Here is a 15,901-nt window from a genome sequence, read left to right on the forward strand (position 1 = left end):
TTCACTTATTTGTTTTTTTTAAGATAGACTGATTTTGTGGAGAAGATGCACTTAAAGCTGGAATACTTGAACTTGTGTCTTTGACAGTAATGTGAAGCTGGGAGGAGAGGGCAGTGATCAAATCGTATTCAACCCCAGCAAGATAAGACTGAGATAAGAAGGAGAGATACTGAACTGCTTCTTTAAAAAAGATACATTGCACCAGTGCAAAGCAAATTTAATATTTAAGCTATTTAGTAAAAAATTGCAGGTTTCCTAGAAACACTATTGTTGTAGAATAATAAAAATTGTGTGGTCATTTGTTTTGGTTTTTGTTTGTTTGTTTGTTTGTTTTTTTTAGCTGACTTCAAAAAATATCCAGTGTATGAGGACATTACTCAACTTGGCTCACTGCCACGGAGCCGTTCTTGGTACATCATGGCAACTTGTCCTGGCTACTCTTCAGGTATAATAAGAAATATTTATGCCTTGCTTTTTTGCTGTAATTTGGGTTTGAGTTTTTTTTTAATGTGAGCCATAGAAGAAGCTTTGATTCTACTCATGGTGTACTTTGAATTGCCTTGAGTAAGTACTGTAGCATTTCCCTTGAATTCTGTTTGGCTGGAAGGCTGCCAGATAGGTCAAGCACAATGTTAGTTTCCTCTCTGCCTGAAAAGGCTTTTCTGCTGAAAATGATCTTTTTGTATTGCAGCATCTTGTGTGGATTCTGGGACTGAAGCCTGGTGTTGGGGGTGCATTAAAACCTGGGAGAGCTGTAGAAGGGCCCAGCACAGTAAGCATGATTATTCATTTTACAGTTAATGATTATGCAGTATTTTCTATTGCAATCTGTAAGACACATTTCTGTCTCTTTTTCCAGGTTCTGACTACAGCAGTTATGACTGATCTGCCAGTTATATCCAACATACTTTCAAGGCTTTTTGAAAGCTCACAGTAAGAAACCTTATCTTGTAATTAAAATAATGCATGTATATCAAACTAGGCAGTGTTTTGATAGCTGTTATTTTTCAGGTACCTTGACGATGTGTCTTTACATCACTTAATAAATGCCCTTTGCTCCTTGTCTCTGGAAGCCATGGATATGGCCTATGGAAACAATAAGGTATAAAAAGAGTTCTTTATTTCCTTTTTAGATGTTTTTGTGAAACAGGCAGAAGACTTGTACATTTATCCTTTAAGTTAACTATTTCTAATGTTAAGACAGTAATACATTTGATACTCTAGAGTAAGAGATAAATTATGAAACAGAGAATGTCTTGTTTATAATGGTTCATACGGTTACTCTGAACATTCTCATTATGTTCCTGCTAAGTGTTTTGTTAACTAAGGAATGTCATGTGTTTCTATTAATCATATTGTGGGTGGATAAAACTTTTAAAAGCCTGTGTAATTTCAGAGGTTAGGGATTCTGAATAGCACAGTATGTTCTGCAAGGCGCTCATTTTAATTTCATTTTTCTTTTATTAAATACTTCAGAAAAAGCCTGACAATTTAGACATTAAAAAACCCCTGATCATTCATATTTACTTGGAAAAATTATAGTACTCCTGTCAGCCTCAGTAAACAACCTTTAGCCCAGAAAGGTTAAAGACCCCATGATTGAATAAAATTGAGTATATATTCTCCTAGTCATAATCTGATCCCACAGGAGAGTTTCTGAGAGTTTTTCCGTGATCTATTACACTAGAGATAAAGCATATTTTCTGTCATCATCATAATATTTGACAATTATAACAACAGAGAATGAATTAAGATAAGCAAAATTTGTGTTTAAAATCAGTTGCAAATGAAAATTAAAAAATTAGCAGAAACGGGAACAGAGAATAATTCCAGCACAACAGTCATTTTGGCTATTTGTTGATTTAAAAAATTTTTTTTTAAAAAATAAGCTGATCGCAGATATTTGCATATGTATTTGATGAATGGGAAATTTATAATAGTCCTGCAGGGCATTTTTTAAGCCAATGGAATATAAAGCATAAGGGTATTCTTAAATGAAATACTCTATATTGTTTGCTGATACATAATTTTAACTTTAAAAGTTGTGATGGAGAAAAAGGCTATTTTGCTAGTAAAGTATGTTATAAAATTGTTTGGAGGGAGGACTATGTAAAAATGAGAGTTTTTAAAGGAGTATCAATGCTCTGGTTATTTTCAAACTTGGAGAAAACTGTATGAAAAATTACAAAAGAAGTGTTCTTCACGGTATGCCTTTGCTACCCCCTTGTGGCTTCTCATGAAGTACTGCAGATGCTGTGGAAGCTTCCCAGCCATGCTTCCTAAGCTGTTTTGACAGCATTCACAGCCTACAAAATACAGTACTTCACTGAGATCAGTTGTACCTTAAATTATAAATTATAATGTAGTGAAAGGCTCTGATGTTATCTGAGTTACCTCAAAGTCATGTGTTCAAATTCCATTTTATTAAGGAACCATCGCTTTTTGCTGTTGCGAAATTACTGGAAACAGGACTAGTTAACATGCACAGGATTGAGATTCTTTGGAGACCTCTGACGGGTCATCTTCTGGAGGTAAGTAACTGCTTTTATCAGTAGTACTAGAACTTAGTTTGTATTAATAAAGATCTTGTGGAGATGCATTTTTAAAGTGTAATTTACATGTTTTGGTTTATGCACTTTGTTTTTGCAACTTGAAGGCATCACAATTTGGATTTTAAAGTGAATTTATTTATTTAAATTCCAATATTTTAATATCTTTTATTGACTTTGTGTTTCTGGTGCTGTGAGTCTTTATACGTTTTAAATACGGCAATGTTTAAAATGATCAATTTATTATACTTCATATATGTGTTATAATTAAGGTAACACAAACACGTTTCACTTTGGATTCACATAGTACAAATATCTAGGAAGATTTTAAGATATCCGGACAGATTGAAGTCATTAGATTTACTAACAAAGGATTTGTTCGTTTTAAAATATGTTTAAGCCAACTTTTTGAATAGTCTCTTTAAGAGAATGCTGTACAAATAGAAAAATAGGTGTCATAGTCCTATATCAATTTCTTAAGTATTGTAACTTCAACATGAAAAATATGCTTCAGCAAGGGAAAAAAAAATCTTAAATTATGAATTTGAAACTAAAAACAGGTGATGGAATGTAATTCTAAAGTTTTAATTCTCTACACAGATATGTAGAAGAGTGAAATGCAAGAACAGGGCCTGATTTAAGTGGGTAAAGGAGAAACTTTATGGAAAATGAGGACGAAAAGCTATCAGACATTTCCTTAGAACCAGTCCATTATTTCAAGGTGTTAAGGATTGGACATCTCTAACCTTATTTATGGAGATCATCTCCACATAATCTTTTATCTGGGAAAAGAAATTTGGATAGTTAGGGGTTTAAACACTTAAAGCACAGGCATCTCTTTCTCTTGTCTTTTTTTTTTTGCCCTCTCAGACAATAAGGTTCACCATCCACATCTTGAGACTCTGTTTTCATCTAGTAAGCAGTCTGTTTCAGCCTGTTACCCATTGTGGGTATTTGCCACTGCTTTGTAGGAATTACACAGTCTATTTCAATTTCTTTTCAAGTACTGCCTTATTTCCTTTTAAACCTGAGTCGTCGAGGTAGAATAAGGAAGGAGAAAACACCATCTGCAAATTCAATTAAACACAACCTGAGGGAAGAATTCATTCCCTGTCTCTGGAACTGATTATCTGGTCAGATTCAGAGCATCATGAAGTAATTCAAATTCTCTCTTCTTTTATATAAGATAACAAAAATATAAGTAATACAGGATGGTAGCTATTTCTTGTCTGCATTTTTTAACATGAAGCTAGCTCTACTGCATTGTCCTCCTTTTCAGTTTGGCTAGTGGCTAAGAGAATGGTCCACCAACCAAAAGTATCAGCCGTTGTTATGATCCTGCCTTGGAATTTGATTCTGGTTTCTCACACGACCTGATCTAGGGCTGGAAGGGTGGGTGTAAATAATTATGTAGAGGTCAATGAGACTGTAGACTTACCTTATTTGTTTGATGGTAATGTATCAGGTATGGGAGTGCAGTTCATACTAGGTATCTATGCAATGGATGTGCACAATGTTTTTAATTTTTCTGTCCTGAAAAAAGTGATTGGTAAAACTATTAGGTTTAGTTAATTAGGAATACAAAGAGAAGTGAAGACATGCATTTGAAACCTAAGCTTGAAATAGTGTATGCGATTGTTTTGTCAAGTTTTTGAGATAGTGGAGTGTAAGGCTTATTTTACATTCACTATGTAGTTACTTTCTGTATTTGAGAATGTAGAAGAGCAGACGCTTTCTCTGTTGGACACTGTCATGCTTCCTCACTTGATTATGTTAAGCAGTGCATGAAAGGTGAAACTTTGAATTTTATAGTAGCTTAAGGCTGAGTTAAACGTGAGAGTTTCAGGCATTCATTGAAGAGTTGTTTGGTGCTTTTTAATCAATCATTATCTGAATTAGTAGTTAATATATTCATTTTGGAAAATGTATTGGCTTGAACTGCTGTGGTTTTCATTATGTTTCCTTCTGTGTCTTTCACTGCTTCCTATTGCTTCCTTATCCAGAAGGTATGTCTGTCCGAAAGATAAGAATTTTTTACTATTAAACCTAATTTTATCATCTAGAGATTTATTGTATTGTTGTAAAAAAATTTATAATATTGCATGTTAATTCTAATATAATGAAAATATCCTTTTTTAATATTTTGCATATATTCAAGTCTTGGTTAAATAAAAGTGACTTTAAACAAAACATTGCTGTGTTTTCAGGTCTGTCAGCATCCAAACTCCAGAATGAGAGAATGGGGAGCAGAAGCTTTAACTTCTCTCATTAAAGCAGGACTGACATTCAGCTATGATCCTCCATTATCTCAAAATCAGGTAAAGTAAGTTTAAGAGCAACTGCTGTCCTCCTTTTCTGGAACTTAAAATGAACATGAAATCAAAATCTTCCCTAGAGGAGGTTTTCTACAGTTCAATGAATAGGAAGCATTCATAAAGCAACTTTACTGTTGAGTTTATAAAGGCTACAGCTGTAACATTCAGATGTAACTATTGAGAATCACCTCATGCATTCTAATGAACTACCCTCCTTCCTTTTTCAAATGCGTAACAAAGATGCTTGCATATTATGTCTGTTTGTTAGAAGAAATTATGGGTCACCCTCATGAGTGCAAAACAATTCCAGAATGTTTAGAAGTATATATGTGATGTGGTGGCAGGTAAAAAATAAATTGCCTAACCTTCTAAGTCACAGCTGTTCAGTCCATTATTAATAAAACATTCAAATATATTTACTGAGGTTCAATGGATAGTTTTTTCAAGGTCTCTTTAGTTGGAAGCTTGAGTCTAGCCCTGCTGGGTGAGTGTAAAGTTGCACAATGGTTTTTATGCAACTGTGACAGCACGCTGTAGCTACTTCCTGAGGGACCTGGAGAATGGTGGGGGTAGGGAGGGAAGGGGAGAGGGAAGAAAAAAAAGTAGATTTCCTGCTGAGATTCTTTATAAACAGTTTTTTGGAAAAGCCAGTCTGACACTGAATTTGAGCATTTAATGGATGAGTTACTGAATTAATTTAATGAATCTTCAATTGGTACTGTATGTTTTCACTTAGCCTACATAAAAACAATTAAGGATCAGTTAAGTTTTAGCATCTTTAATATGCTTTATTGTTTACTTTTAGAGACTACAGTTGCTTTTATTGAATCCACTGAAAGAACTGTCAAACATTAGTCATCCTGATATCAGGATCAAGCAGTTGGAGTGTGTACTCCAGATTTTGCAAAGTCAGGGTGACAGCTTAGGACCTGGTTGGCCGTTGGTGCTTGGAGTCATGGGTGCAATCCGAAGTGATCAGGGGTAAGTGGTAGAAATAAAACTTTAAAATCATGTAAAGTAAGAACAGTAGAAAGAATTCTGCTTTTATTTTCTTACATTAATAACCTTAATAACCACTTTGATAATAGCGTTAATTTTCATTGTCATTTTTAGCTTATGAACAATTTTACTCAACAAAAATACAGTTTTTAATTTTTCCTGTAACACACTTTTATTTTACTGAATTAATATTTCAGAAGACCACGATATTGTTCCACTCTACCCTCTCCTGTGGTCAGCATGCAGTATATACTAGGGAGTACTCTTTATGCCAATTCATTTGATCTTAACCATCTGCTGTACACATCTCTGGTGCTTGCAGATAATTCCATATGACTTAGCTGTTGCTCACAGTTCCTTTGTTGTTTCTTTTTCTTAAATCTTTGGGTATTCTCTAGTGTGTGTCATCTTCTGAAAGCTCTCTTTTTCTTGAAGCCTTCCTCCCTAAACAGCTGCTGGTAGCACAAGGAAGGAAGATTATTTACTTGCTGTGTGTCAGTCCCTTGACTGACTAACACAGCTGACTCTGTTGCCAACAGAGGGGGAATGTGACTGGACTGGTCCTCTTGCCCACAAGGGAAAGAGAGAGGTGAAGTTGCAAGGAGCTCTTTTGAAATGAGCAGTGAAATGAGCATCTGGCCCTGGAATTGTAAGCACCAAAGACTATACCCACACACTTAGACCATATTATTCCTTCTTTTGTGCTAGCCAGGACTCACACTAGGATAGGTCAGCAACTAACTCTGGTATCAGAAGAATTCACCTTTGCGTATCTCTCCTTTCACCCCACCTTAGCTTCTGTGTTCTGGCTGTATGAAGACCACCTAAAGACCCTTCAGATGCTTGAAGGAGTTTGCTCATATACCAGTATTGCTTGCTGTGGCAGTAGTACTAGCCAAAATTCTCAGGGATGTTGGCATTCTTGGTTGTGAGCATCCTCTTTTTGGTAACCATGCTTCTTTTGGTACCTGCTGTTTCCACACTTGGTGCCGTGTGTTCTGTGGTTCCTACATGCCTTTTGCTTTTCACTGTAGTTGCTGATGGATGAGAACCAACACAGATTCCTCAAGACAGCCTTCAGCTCCTTTTACATCTCAAACCCATACCTCACTGGTGGATATCTCAAGACGTTACTAAGATCTCATGTTATATCTTAGTCTCCTCCTACAAAGCATATAGAATAATCCACTTTTCTTCAACTACATAGCACTGTTTGCCTGCATCATATCAACTACATTAGGAAAAAAAAATGAAGCAAGCCTCCTTTTCCTTGGGAAACAAGTGAATTTCTTGCCTCACTTACAGCTGTGAGCACAAGATGTGGGCACTATTGTCATACTTTATATACAAACTTATTGACCGTGAGACTTTCTTCACAAGTCTCTTCCGTCTGGTCAGTGAACATCCTGGATTCCAGGGCAGAAATCCATTTACCTTCCAGGAGAACTAATTGCCAAGCTGCTATAAATACAGAAGATGCTATTTTGAGAGCCAGTGATAGATACTTCGGTCACGTCTTGATTGTACGGTACTGGCCTTCTAAACAATAGGAATTCTGTCTTTGAAGAATTTTTCAACAGGATGCCCCTGTTTATTTTAACGATAGATGAAGCCCTATATGATCTTAAGTTTTCAAACTAAGCTTAAGTTTCTTGCATTTTTATTTACATTTTTGGTGGCCACCTGTAACGTTAAGGACAGTTTTACATTTTGAAGAGCTGTATTGCTGTTGCCACTTGCATGAAGGACTTCGAAAGCTTTCTCCCAACACATAGTAGTGTGGGACATTAATTGGGAAAAGAACTGTTTTGAATTTGTTCTAGCAGCCTTCCATTTGAAGATTAGAAAGAGAGGTTACTGTCCCATTAACTCGGCTCTTCAAAATGAGTAGTGTTAACTATACTTTGATTTCCTGCCTCCTTCTCTTCTCTCTTAGAGTCCTTGGAGGTCACAGACCTTTGGAACTTTGTAGTGGAGAGGGAACTGCAGCGGTTTTGGGTGTGTTTCACTTTATATCGTGTAATGATTATGGGGAAAGTAGTGTGTGAGCATTTCCTCCATGAGTACAGCCACGATAAATCCTTTGATCTTATGTGGTAGGATGAATGTCTCTCTGCAGTATGCATCATATTAGAGAATCAGTTACACCATTATTGTCCATGTAAAGTTTCTTGTGCATTCCTCTGGCTTTTATATCATGTTGGCTGTTATGATACAGTGAAAACGGCCCACCTATGATTTTCATTTTGAATTAATTAAAAATATTATTTTATTAAGTATTCTGAAATATGTAACTGACATATCTGTATTCTGAATTTTTTCCTGGGATATATATTCTGAAGGTCACTAAGTTTCTATATTACAAACCTTTGGAATTTTTTTCTTTTGTACATTAAACGTTAAGCATTTAAGAAAACCCAACTCTAGTGAAATTTAAATGCAGCTTCCCTATTTTGTATTATGTACACTCCACCACTCCTTTTGATTCCTTCATTTTGTCTCTCACTAAGGTTTTAGTTATAGATGACCTTGCTGCTTCTGAAAGCACCTTCTCACAAACCTTTTCCATGCTACATTTTTATTTTATGTTTGTATTCAGAATTTAATTCTGAAGGCAAATTATTTATTAAAGATCATTTAATGGCAGATATTTTGAAAAGATTTTGTCCAACATAATGCAGTATTGAAGACTACCATTATGTTAGCATGCATTTTCCCCAATAAAAAAAAATACATTTTGCCCACCTGTTTGGCATACTTCAAGTAATTTGTAACTGCTGATACAAGAAATTGTTCAGAACACCTTACTCTTCAGAAGATTATCATGCTCAGACTTCAGCTTTATTTTGTCTATTGTGGCTTTTTTAGAATGTTTTAGATAACGTATTTGAACTCACAAGTCTTAGAACTCTAGAACAGAGAAGTGGATTTTACTATATAAAACTAGCTAAGGACCACTGGAGAGTCTAAACTTCAGCTTCACTAGCTAGTTAACATGGACTAAAATACTTCATCAGAATTTGAAGCTTCAACTTAATGTTATATCTCAAAAAACCCTCTAGTTGAAACATTTAAAATGTCGCAAAGTCATCTCAAAAACATTAAATATTTTCTTTTTTTTTAATAATGCTATCTCCTGAGATATTGTATTCAAAACATTCCTTTGCTCTTGAAGAAATTTGAAATGAGTGTGTGTGTGTGTGTTTTGTTCTTGTTTTGTTTTTTTAAGAGAGTCCTTAATACGGACTGCATTCCAGTGTCTTCAGTTGGTTGTGACAGACTTTCTTCCAACAATGCCATGTACTTGTCTACAGATAGTTGTTGAAGTTGCAGGAAGCTTTGGACTTCACAATCAAGAGCTAAATATTAGCTTAACTTCAATTGGTTTGTTGGTGAGTTTTACATTAACCTACAGTGATACACCTTCTGGCCTTTTTTTTTTTTTTTAATGAAAAATTATCTGTTGCCAATTCTACATGAAAGCCAAAACATATTTTTTGTGTTCTTATTGAACCCCCATGCTGTCATTTGGAATCATATGTAAATTGAGTGAGCACAATTTATCTTTAATCTGCATGACTCCAGGGTTAGGTGAAGAAATAGGTGTGTTGTAACCATGTTCATCAGTATCTTATTTTTAATATATCGTTTCCCTTTCTAGTATTTCATGTATAACTGGGCCTAAAAGCTGAGGCTAAGAAAAATACTTTCTGCACCTTGCAGTATTTATGTGCTCATCTTCTTCTATCAGTGTAGGGAAATTAATATCTTGATGTACTTCACAAAATACTTTTAAATGTGAAAATGAGAAACAATTTATTTCATGATCATTAAGAACTTTATATTTTTACTGTACAACAGCATATGTCTTATTTATTTTGTAGTGGAATATTTCGGATTATTTTTTCCAAAGAGGTGAAATAATTGAAAAGGAGCTAAACAAAGAAGAAGCTGTGTTGCAGAAACAGGCAGAAGAAAAGGGGGTGATGCTGAATAGACCTTTTCACCCTGCACCACCATTTGACTGTCTTTGGTTATGCCTGTATGCCAAACTTGGAGAACTGTGTGTAGATCCCCGACCTGCAGTTAGAAAGAGTGCTGGGCAGACATTGTTTTCTACGATTGGTGCTCATGGAACTTTATTACAACATTCAACATGGCACACAGTAATATGGAAGGTATGATGTGTAAGCTTCCACTGAAGGTTTTTTAAATTGCATTCACATTGTGTGTAACAATTGACATGCTATTTTAATATCAGTTAGATAGTTTATTAAGACTTCTTCAAGGCAAAATATGGTAGAAGTCTGATACCATCTTTTTTTTTTTTTTTTTTCCAGTTTCTCTTTTCTGGCCCTTAAACCCTCTTATGAAATGTAATTTTTGTATCTTTCTTTCTTAGGAGTTGTATAAAAGGGCTGCTCCTTTCCTATGAAGATGAATGACTCCTTTGTTTGTGTGAAAATATGGTGACGTTTGAGGGTCATGTGATTGGATTCATCTGATGTCAGATCAAGCTTTATTTTGCACTCTGTTTTGGCTCTCTTATATGAGAGGATCCACCAAATGCCCTCTTCTAGGTCACAGTCATGTTGGTTGTGCCTTACAGAAAAAGTCAGGCTATTGTTGAGTCTGTTGCCTGTTGTACAGTCTTCTGTTAGTGCTAACACTGTTCTTAGTAGTTTTGATCACGCTGTTTCTAACCTTTCTCGAGTGAACATCAGTTGGCTGATTCTTGCTCTTAGCTGTTGCAGAGACTGTTTAGAATAAGGGAATTTGCAAGGTGACACAGTGACAGAAAGGATAATGGAAGAATTACTGGGGTTTGTTGTTTTACTATGAATAGAACTGTGTTGTTTGAAAAGTTGCTTTTTTTTCTTCTTTTTCTGACTACTGCAGGTTTTATTTCACTTGTTGGATAGGGTTCGAGAATCTTCTACCACAGCTGACAAAGAGAAGATTGAATCAGGAGGAGGCAACATTCTCATCCATCATTCAAGGGATACAGCTGAGAAACAGTGGGCCGAGACATGGGTATTAACACTGGCTGGAGTTGCAAGAATATTTAACACCAGGAGATACTTACTGCAGCCTTTAGGTAAAATTTATAGTTTAAAGTAATGGAAAGATACAGTAATAAACTTTCTGCTTTTGTATATTTTTTCAATTAAAGTATTGGGGAAGAATTTTAATCTTAGCTTAAAAGTGTGTTCTGTTGCATCTCACCTCAAATGTGATGAAAATTATGTTTTTAATTCATGCTCCTTAGAGCCAAAAATTTTAAGTACCAATTTCATCTTCTGTATCACAGTACTTGAGATTAAATCTCGCTAGTCACAACTCTGGGTACCAAATAGCTTTAATTTATAGTAGCCTGATAACAAGAATAGTTTTTCTGTTCTTTTGGTTGTCAGAACATATTTTTCCTCTTGTCTTTCTAAGGTTATGCAACACTTGCCCACAATTCTTCTGTGGCATCAGTGTGTCAAGTTTAGCAGTGCTCTTACAATGTAAAGGGAACTTGCTTGTAAAGTCAGTGAAGTATATAGCTTAGAAAACAAGAAAGGGAATTTTTTAATGAAAAGATTGGACTTGTTATGATGTGAAAGATGTTGAGATTACCCTCTATTTCAAGTGATTCTTTTTCTCCCCTCATGATACTCTTCCACTGTTTATCTTATACAGAGATGACAGTTTGAGTTACTTTACTGTTGTCCCTAATGCAGCTAACTGAAGTGAGTTCCCCTTTTCTTCTTCTTCCTTAAAATCCTACCTTTCCCATTTTGAAGTTTTTTATTTTTCTTCCTTAACTCTTTGGTATCTTTATGTCTTTCTCCTCCTTTTTCTTAGGCTCTGATTTTTCCCTATTTCTTTTTCGCTTTCTCCTTATAGAAATTAAACATTAGGTCATTTACTAAATGATTGTAAAATATAAAATATTACTACATACAATTGTAAATGTGTTGAACTAGATAATATAATTCAGCATTCATGCCTGTTTTGTACAGAAAAAATGTTTTGTTTCAGTTTAGTCTTCTAAACAGATATTCTGATATCATTTCAAAACAGCTTTCATTTCTGGTTTGTTTAACTAGAATTACTTAAATTACTTTCAAAAATAAAAATGTGATATCAAGAATGTATAGCTTGCAAAGAAAATTCCCCATTACATTAATTTATCTTCACCATCCCATAATATGCAATTAATATATATAACCCAAAATAAGTTGTGTTTTATTTCATTTTGGTTATTTGTGATACAGATATCAACACATTAATAGCTATCAAGAGTATCAGTCATTTGCAGAAATGTAGTAGATTTTAAACTAAATTAAACTTGAGGTAAAACTAAATAAAAAATTAAAACACTACAGGGCTATTTTAATTATTCAAACCCAGTAATTACTAACATAGAAAATTGAAGGTTAATGCTAAATTTAATGAAAAACTCAAAAAATTAAATCTTTCTCCACAGTACAATTATCAGAGCATTTTAAAATCAATTCTTTATGAATGCATATGTAGACTATATTATATATATACACAGAGAGAGAGAGAGAGAGAGACGTGACCTGTAATTCTTTGTGCGTACTTAACACTTTCTGAAGTCAACAGGCATCTGGTATGTATAAGAACAAATCTGTTTCAATATCCGGAATAAAGAAAATGTATTTTCCTGGTATGGGATGTGGTATGTGATTTTTCACTAGCAAATTCACCATAAACATTGGTATATTGTTTCATTCTTCATATTTGTGTGTTTCCCTGTCACATTCTTTCTTTCTGGTTACAGTTAAACTGAAACATTCTGAAAGTCATTCAAGCCATCACCTAACCTCATGAAATTTCTCTGTATTAGAGTAACAAGTACTTGAACATCCTTTTAGAGACAGGGGCGGCGGGAAGGGGAATAGGAAGCCAGTTCCAAGTTGATTTTTTTTTTTTCCCCTCTCTTTTTTTAAATAGGAGACTTTTCCCAAGCCTGGGATGTTCTTCTTGATCACATCCAATCAGCAGCACTCAGCAAAAATAATGAAGTTTCCTTGGCTGCTCTGAAAAGCTTCCAGGAGATCTTACAAATTGTTTCTCCTGTCCGAGACTCAGAGAAACCTGACACACCACCTGCTATCAATGTTTCTGTACCTGTGGTGGTAGGGACAACAACTGCCACTAGTCTTGGGAGATCATTCATGAGAACTGACTCCATAGGAGAAAGAATAGGAAGATACAATGGATCTGAACCACCTGTAATAACAGATGAGATTGAAGATTTGAATCTTTGGTGGGCAGCCTGGAACAGCTGGTATAGGATTGGTTCAGAAAGTACAAGGCCTCCAATTACTTGTGATAAATTGACTTTCATTCCCAGCCAGCCTTTTCTTACAGCTTTAATTCAAATATTCCCAGCTCTTTACCAACACATCAAAACTGGTTTCAGCATGGATGATCTCCAGAAGCTGGGTGTCATTTTGCACGGTGCTGTTTCAGTTCCAATCAGTTCTGATGCTTCCCCTTTCATCCTTCCATCTTACACTGAAGCAGTTTTGACAAGTTTACAGGAAGCGGTGCTTACAGCTTTAGATGTTTTACAAAAGGTAATAATGTGACTTCAAATGCGTGGTGAAAGGTAAACTACACTCTGTCTCAATTCTTCTTCTCAGAACTATAGTGTGGTGACTGAAACATGAATTTTTAAATTATTTATAATTGCACACTGTACTGTATTGGAACAATCAGATCTCCATTCCTGGTGCAACCCAGGTGCTCTGCATTGAAAGGAATGGTGTAATCTTTATGAAATGCACTTTTGCTTGATTGCAGAAATACCTTAATGTGCTGCTGTGTTTGTAGCCATTTACTTGTCTGTCTGATATTACAGTATTGTACTGTCATGAGGGTCTGTACACAGAGTTGGGGGAATAGTCCCCGAAACAGTATTCCTTGTGTTGCCCAGGTGCTGCCATAAACAACGTCTAGAAGAATAGTGATCATGAGAACTTTGAGTTCATGCAAAACATAAAATATAAAAAAATCTCTGGCAGACCACCGACCTTCTTGCCTCTTGCTAATCAATAGTTTAAGGAAAATGCTGCATCTCTGCTTAAGAATTTCTTACCATAGAAACTCATCTTCAAAGAGCACCCTTCCTGCAAGTGAATCTATAAACAACAAACTAGGGTGCCCTTTTTCTGGCTAGTCAAGAAAAAAGGTATTGCTTCTTTCTTTCTGGAGTTGTAAGATATCTCCTTGCAAAATATATTGTTCATTCAGAAAAACTTATTTATTCAAAAGAAACAAAGTTGATAATGACTGAGTTCATACATTTATGTTAAGCACTGTTTTAATAAAAACAAGCCCCCAAGCCCCACAAAAAACCTACTTGAGCAATGCCAGAATCAAAACTATCCATGTGACCTGACTTAATTCCCTTTGGGCTTTCATATTATGACTACTTTGCTTAACTATGTGGTCATACCATTTGGTTTGGTTTTTTTTTTTCCTTCCCCCTCTCAGGCAGGATCCTGCCTCATTTAGCTCATAGAACACATGATGCCTTCTTAATGACCAGCAATTCAGCACCTTGTTTTCTTTTTGCTTAGTGTGGGTTGACTTATCTCATTCTTACTTAAACCTCACAAGCAAGGCAGAATCATCTTGCAGTCATTCCTTTAGTTTGAGTTTAACAAATATTCATGAATGTGTTTTGAGAACAGAAGTATAAGATTAGAAGTTGGTATTAAATCTCAGTTTTGTATGTGGGGTTATAAATAACATGAAGTTTTAACATCAATCATATCCACTAAATTTTCATCCTTTTCCAGTCGGGCTTGACCCTTTTGTACCTTTTTCTTTTCAGCAGCTCAGCCCTGCCCAAGTCCTGTTTTCCCCACTTAATCACTCCATATATTCATCTCAGATTTACTTTGCCAGTCTCCGTATCCACATGTTCTTAGTTCCCAAAGGCTGCAGGCATTAATGCTTTTCAAAGAAGGGGTTACCAGAGTTTTTAACATGAGGGAAAAACTGCACAATTTTTATACTTTTGTTCTCATCAAGATGTTAAACTCTTTTAGATGAAGTTTTCTTAAACAAAAAAGCAGTAATTCCCCATGAGAAAACAGAGACGTCCCCCCTTGTCCTCCTCTCCCAGTCAAAATGGTTAGCATGACAGTTACAAGCCTTTGCAAATACAGACTTCAACAGGAAGTCTTAGGTACCTTAATTTATAAAGTAACTCCCACACCATTTATAGTTATATTACTAACAGAACAGCACTGAAGTCACTAAAAAAATAAGTTAAAGTGTATTTGGACATACAGTTCTGTGAGTCATTTGGACATAAGTTCTGTGAAGTCACTGGATCATTCCTCTTGGCTATATAACACAGTACAAATCATGTAAGACAGCTAGCCAGCCAGTGCTGCTGTGGAGCAAAGGCCATCTGTCAGATGGTTTTGCTGGAGGCCACAGTATCTTCTTCCTGTGTTGAAATGAATTAATAGTCTCAGGAGTACACACAGAAGCTAGTGGAACAGTTAAAGAGTATGTAAATACTTGACACCTTCTTTTAAACAAAATGTTTTTAGAAGTTCTGGAACAACCTTGTAATTGAAGTAGCATGAAAAAACCCAGACATTTTTAAGACTGAGCCCCTGACTGGTTTAACAAAGAGATTTTATGATGTGATTGCACTAGCAAAGGACATTGCAACTCAAGAACATGGGACTGGAATGGAACCTTGGTTCTCCTTTCAGACTTGGCTGTGTTGAGCCCATTTTACACCCTTTGTTTTGTTCTTAGTTTTCTTTTTATTGCTTATTAGAACTTGTTTTCTAGTCTTTTGCTGCTGTAGTATAAGTGCTTGCTTCATCACTGTAGTTCAGCTAAAGTTTGTACTCAAGCCCAAATTCTCTGACTATTTTCACTGCCTCCCTACACTGAGTCTGGGTCAACTCTGCAGTAAGCCAGCTGGCTTATCAGGCAGAGGAACACAGAAACATACTTGGGGATCAGATATATTTGAATTGTGCCTCTGCA

At 35.5% G+C, this 15,901-nt stretch overlaps 1 protein-coding gene across 11 annotated transcripts in view; it reads left to right on the forward strand.

Moving 5' to 3' along the window:
- MON2 (MON2 homolog, regulator of endosome-to-Golgi trafficking) overlaps positions 1 to 15,901 on the forward strand; it is a 121,973-nt gene that overhangs the window by 42,698 nt on the left and 63,374 nt on the right. For all 11 annotated transcript variants that reach the window (XR_007507645.1, XR_007507646.1, XM_049813843.1 and 8 more), the window contains exons 16-26: positions 341 to 445; positions 692 to 772; positions 860 to 933; positions 1,012 to 1,102; positions 2,430 to 2,531; positions 4,757 to 4,867; positions 5,670 to 5,845; positions 9,093 to 9,255; positions 9,748 to 10,041; positions 10,763 to 10,961; positions 12,830 to 13,458. Coding sequence is in view for 9 of the 11 variants with exons in the window: in XM_049813843.1 (XP_049669800.1) it covers positions 341 to 445; positions 692 to 772; positions 860 to 933; positions 1,012 to 1,102; positions 2,430 to 2,531; positions 4,757 to 4,867; positions 5,670 to 5,845; positions 9,093 to 9,255; positions 9,748 to 10,041; positions 10,763 to 10,961; positions 12,830 to 13,458 (2,025 nt within the window). In the remaining 2 variants the exon portion in view is untranslated. The remainder of the gene's footprint in view (positions 1 to 340; positions 446 to 691; positions 773 to 859; positions 934 to 1,011; positions 1,103 to 2,429; positions 2,532 to 4,756; positions 4,868 to 5,669; positions 5,846 to 9,092; positions 9,256 to 9,747; positions 10,042 to 10,762; positions 10,962 to 12,829; positions 13,459 to 15,901) is intronic.

Source organism: Accipiter gentilis, chromosome 11 (genome assembly GCF_929443795.1).
Source record: "Accipiter gentilis chromosome 11, bAccGen1.1, whole genome shotgun sequence".
In the NCBI taxonomy this organism is placed as follows: Eukaryota; Metazoa; Chordata; class Aves; order Accipitriformes; family Accipitridae; genus Astur; species Astur gentilis.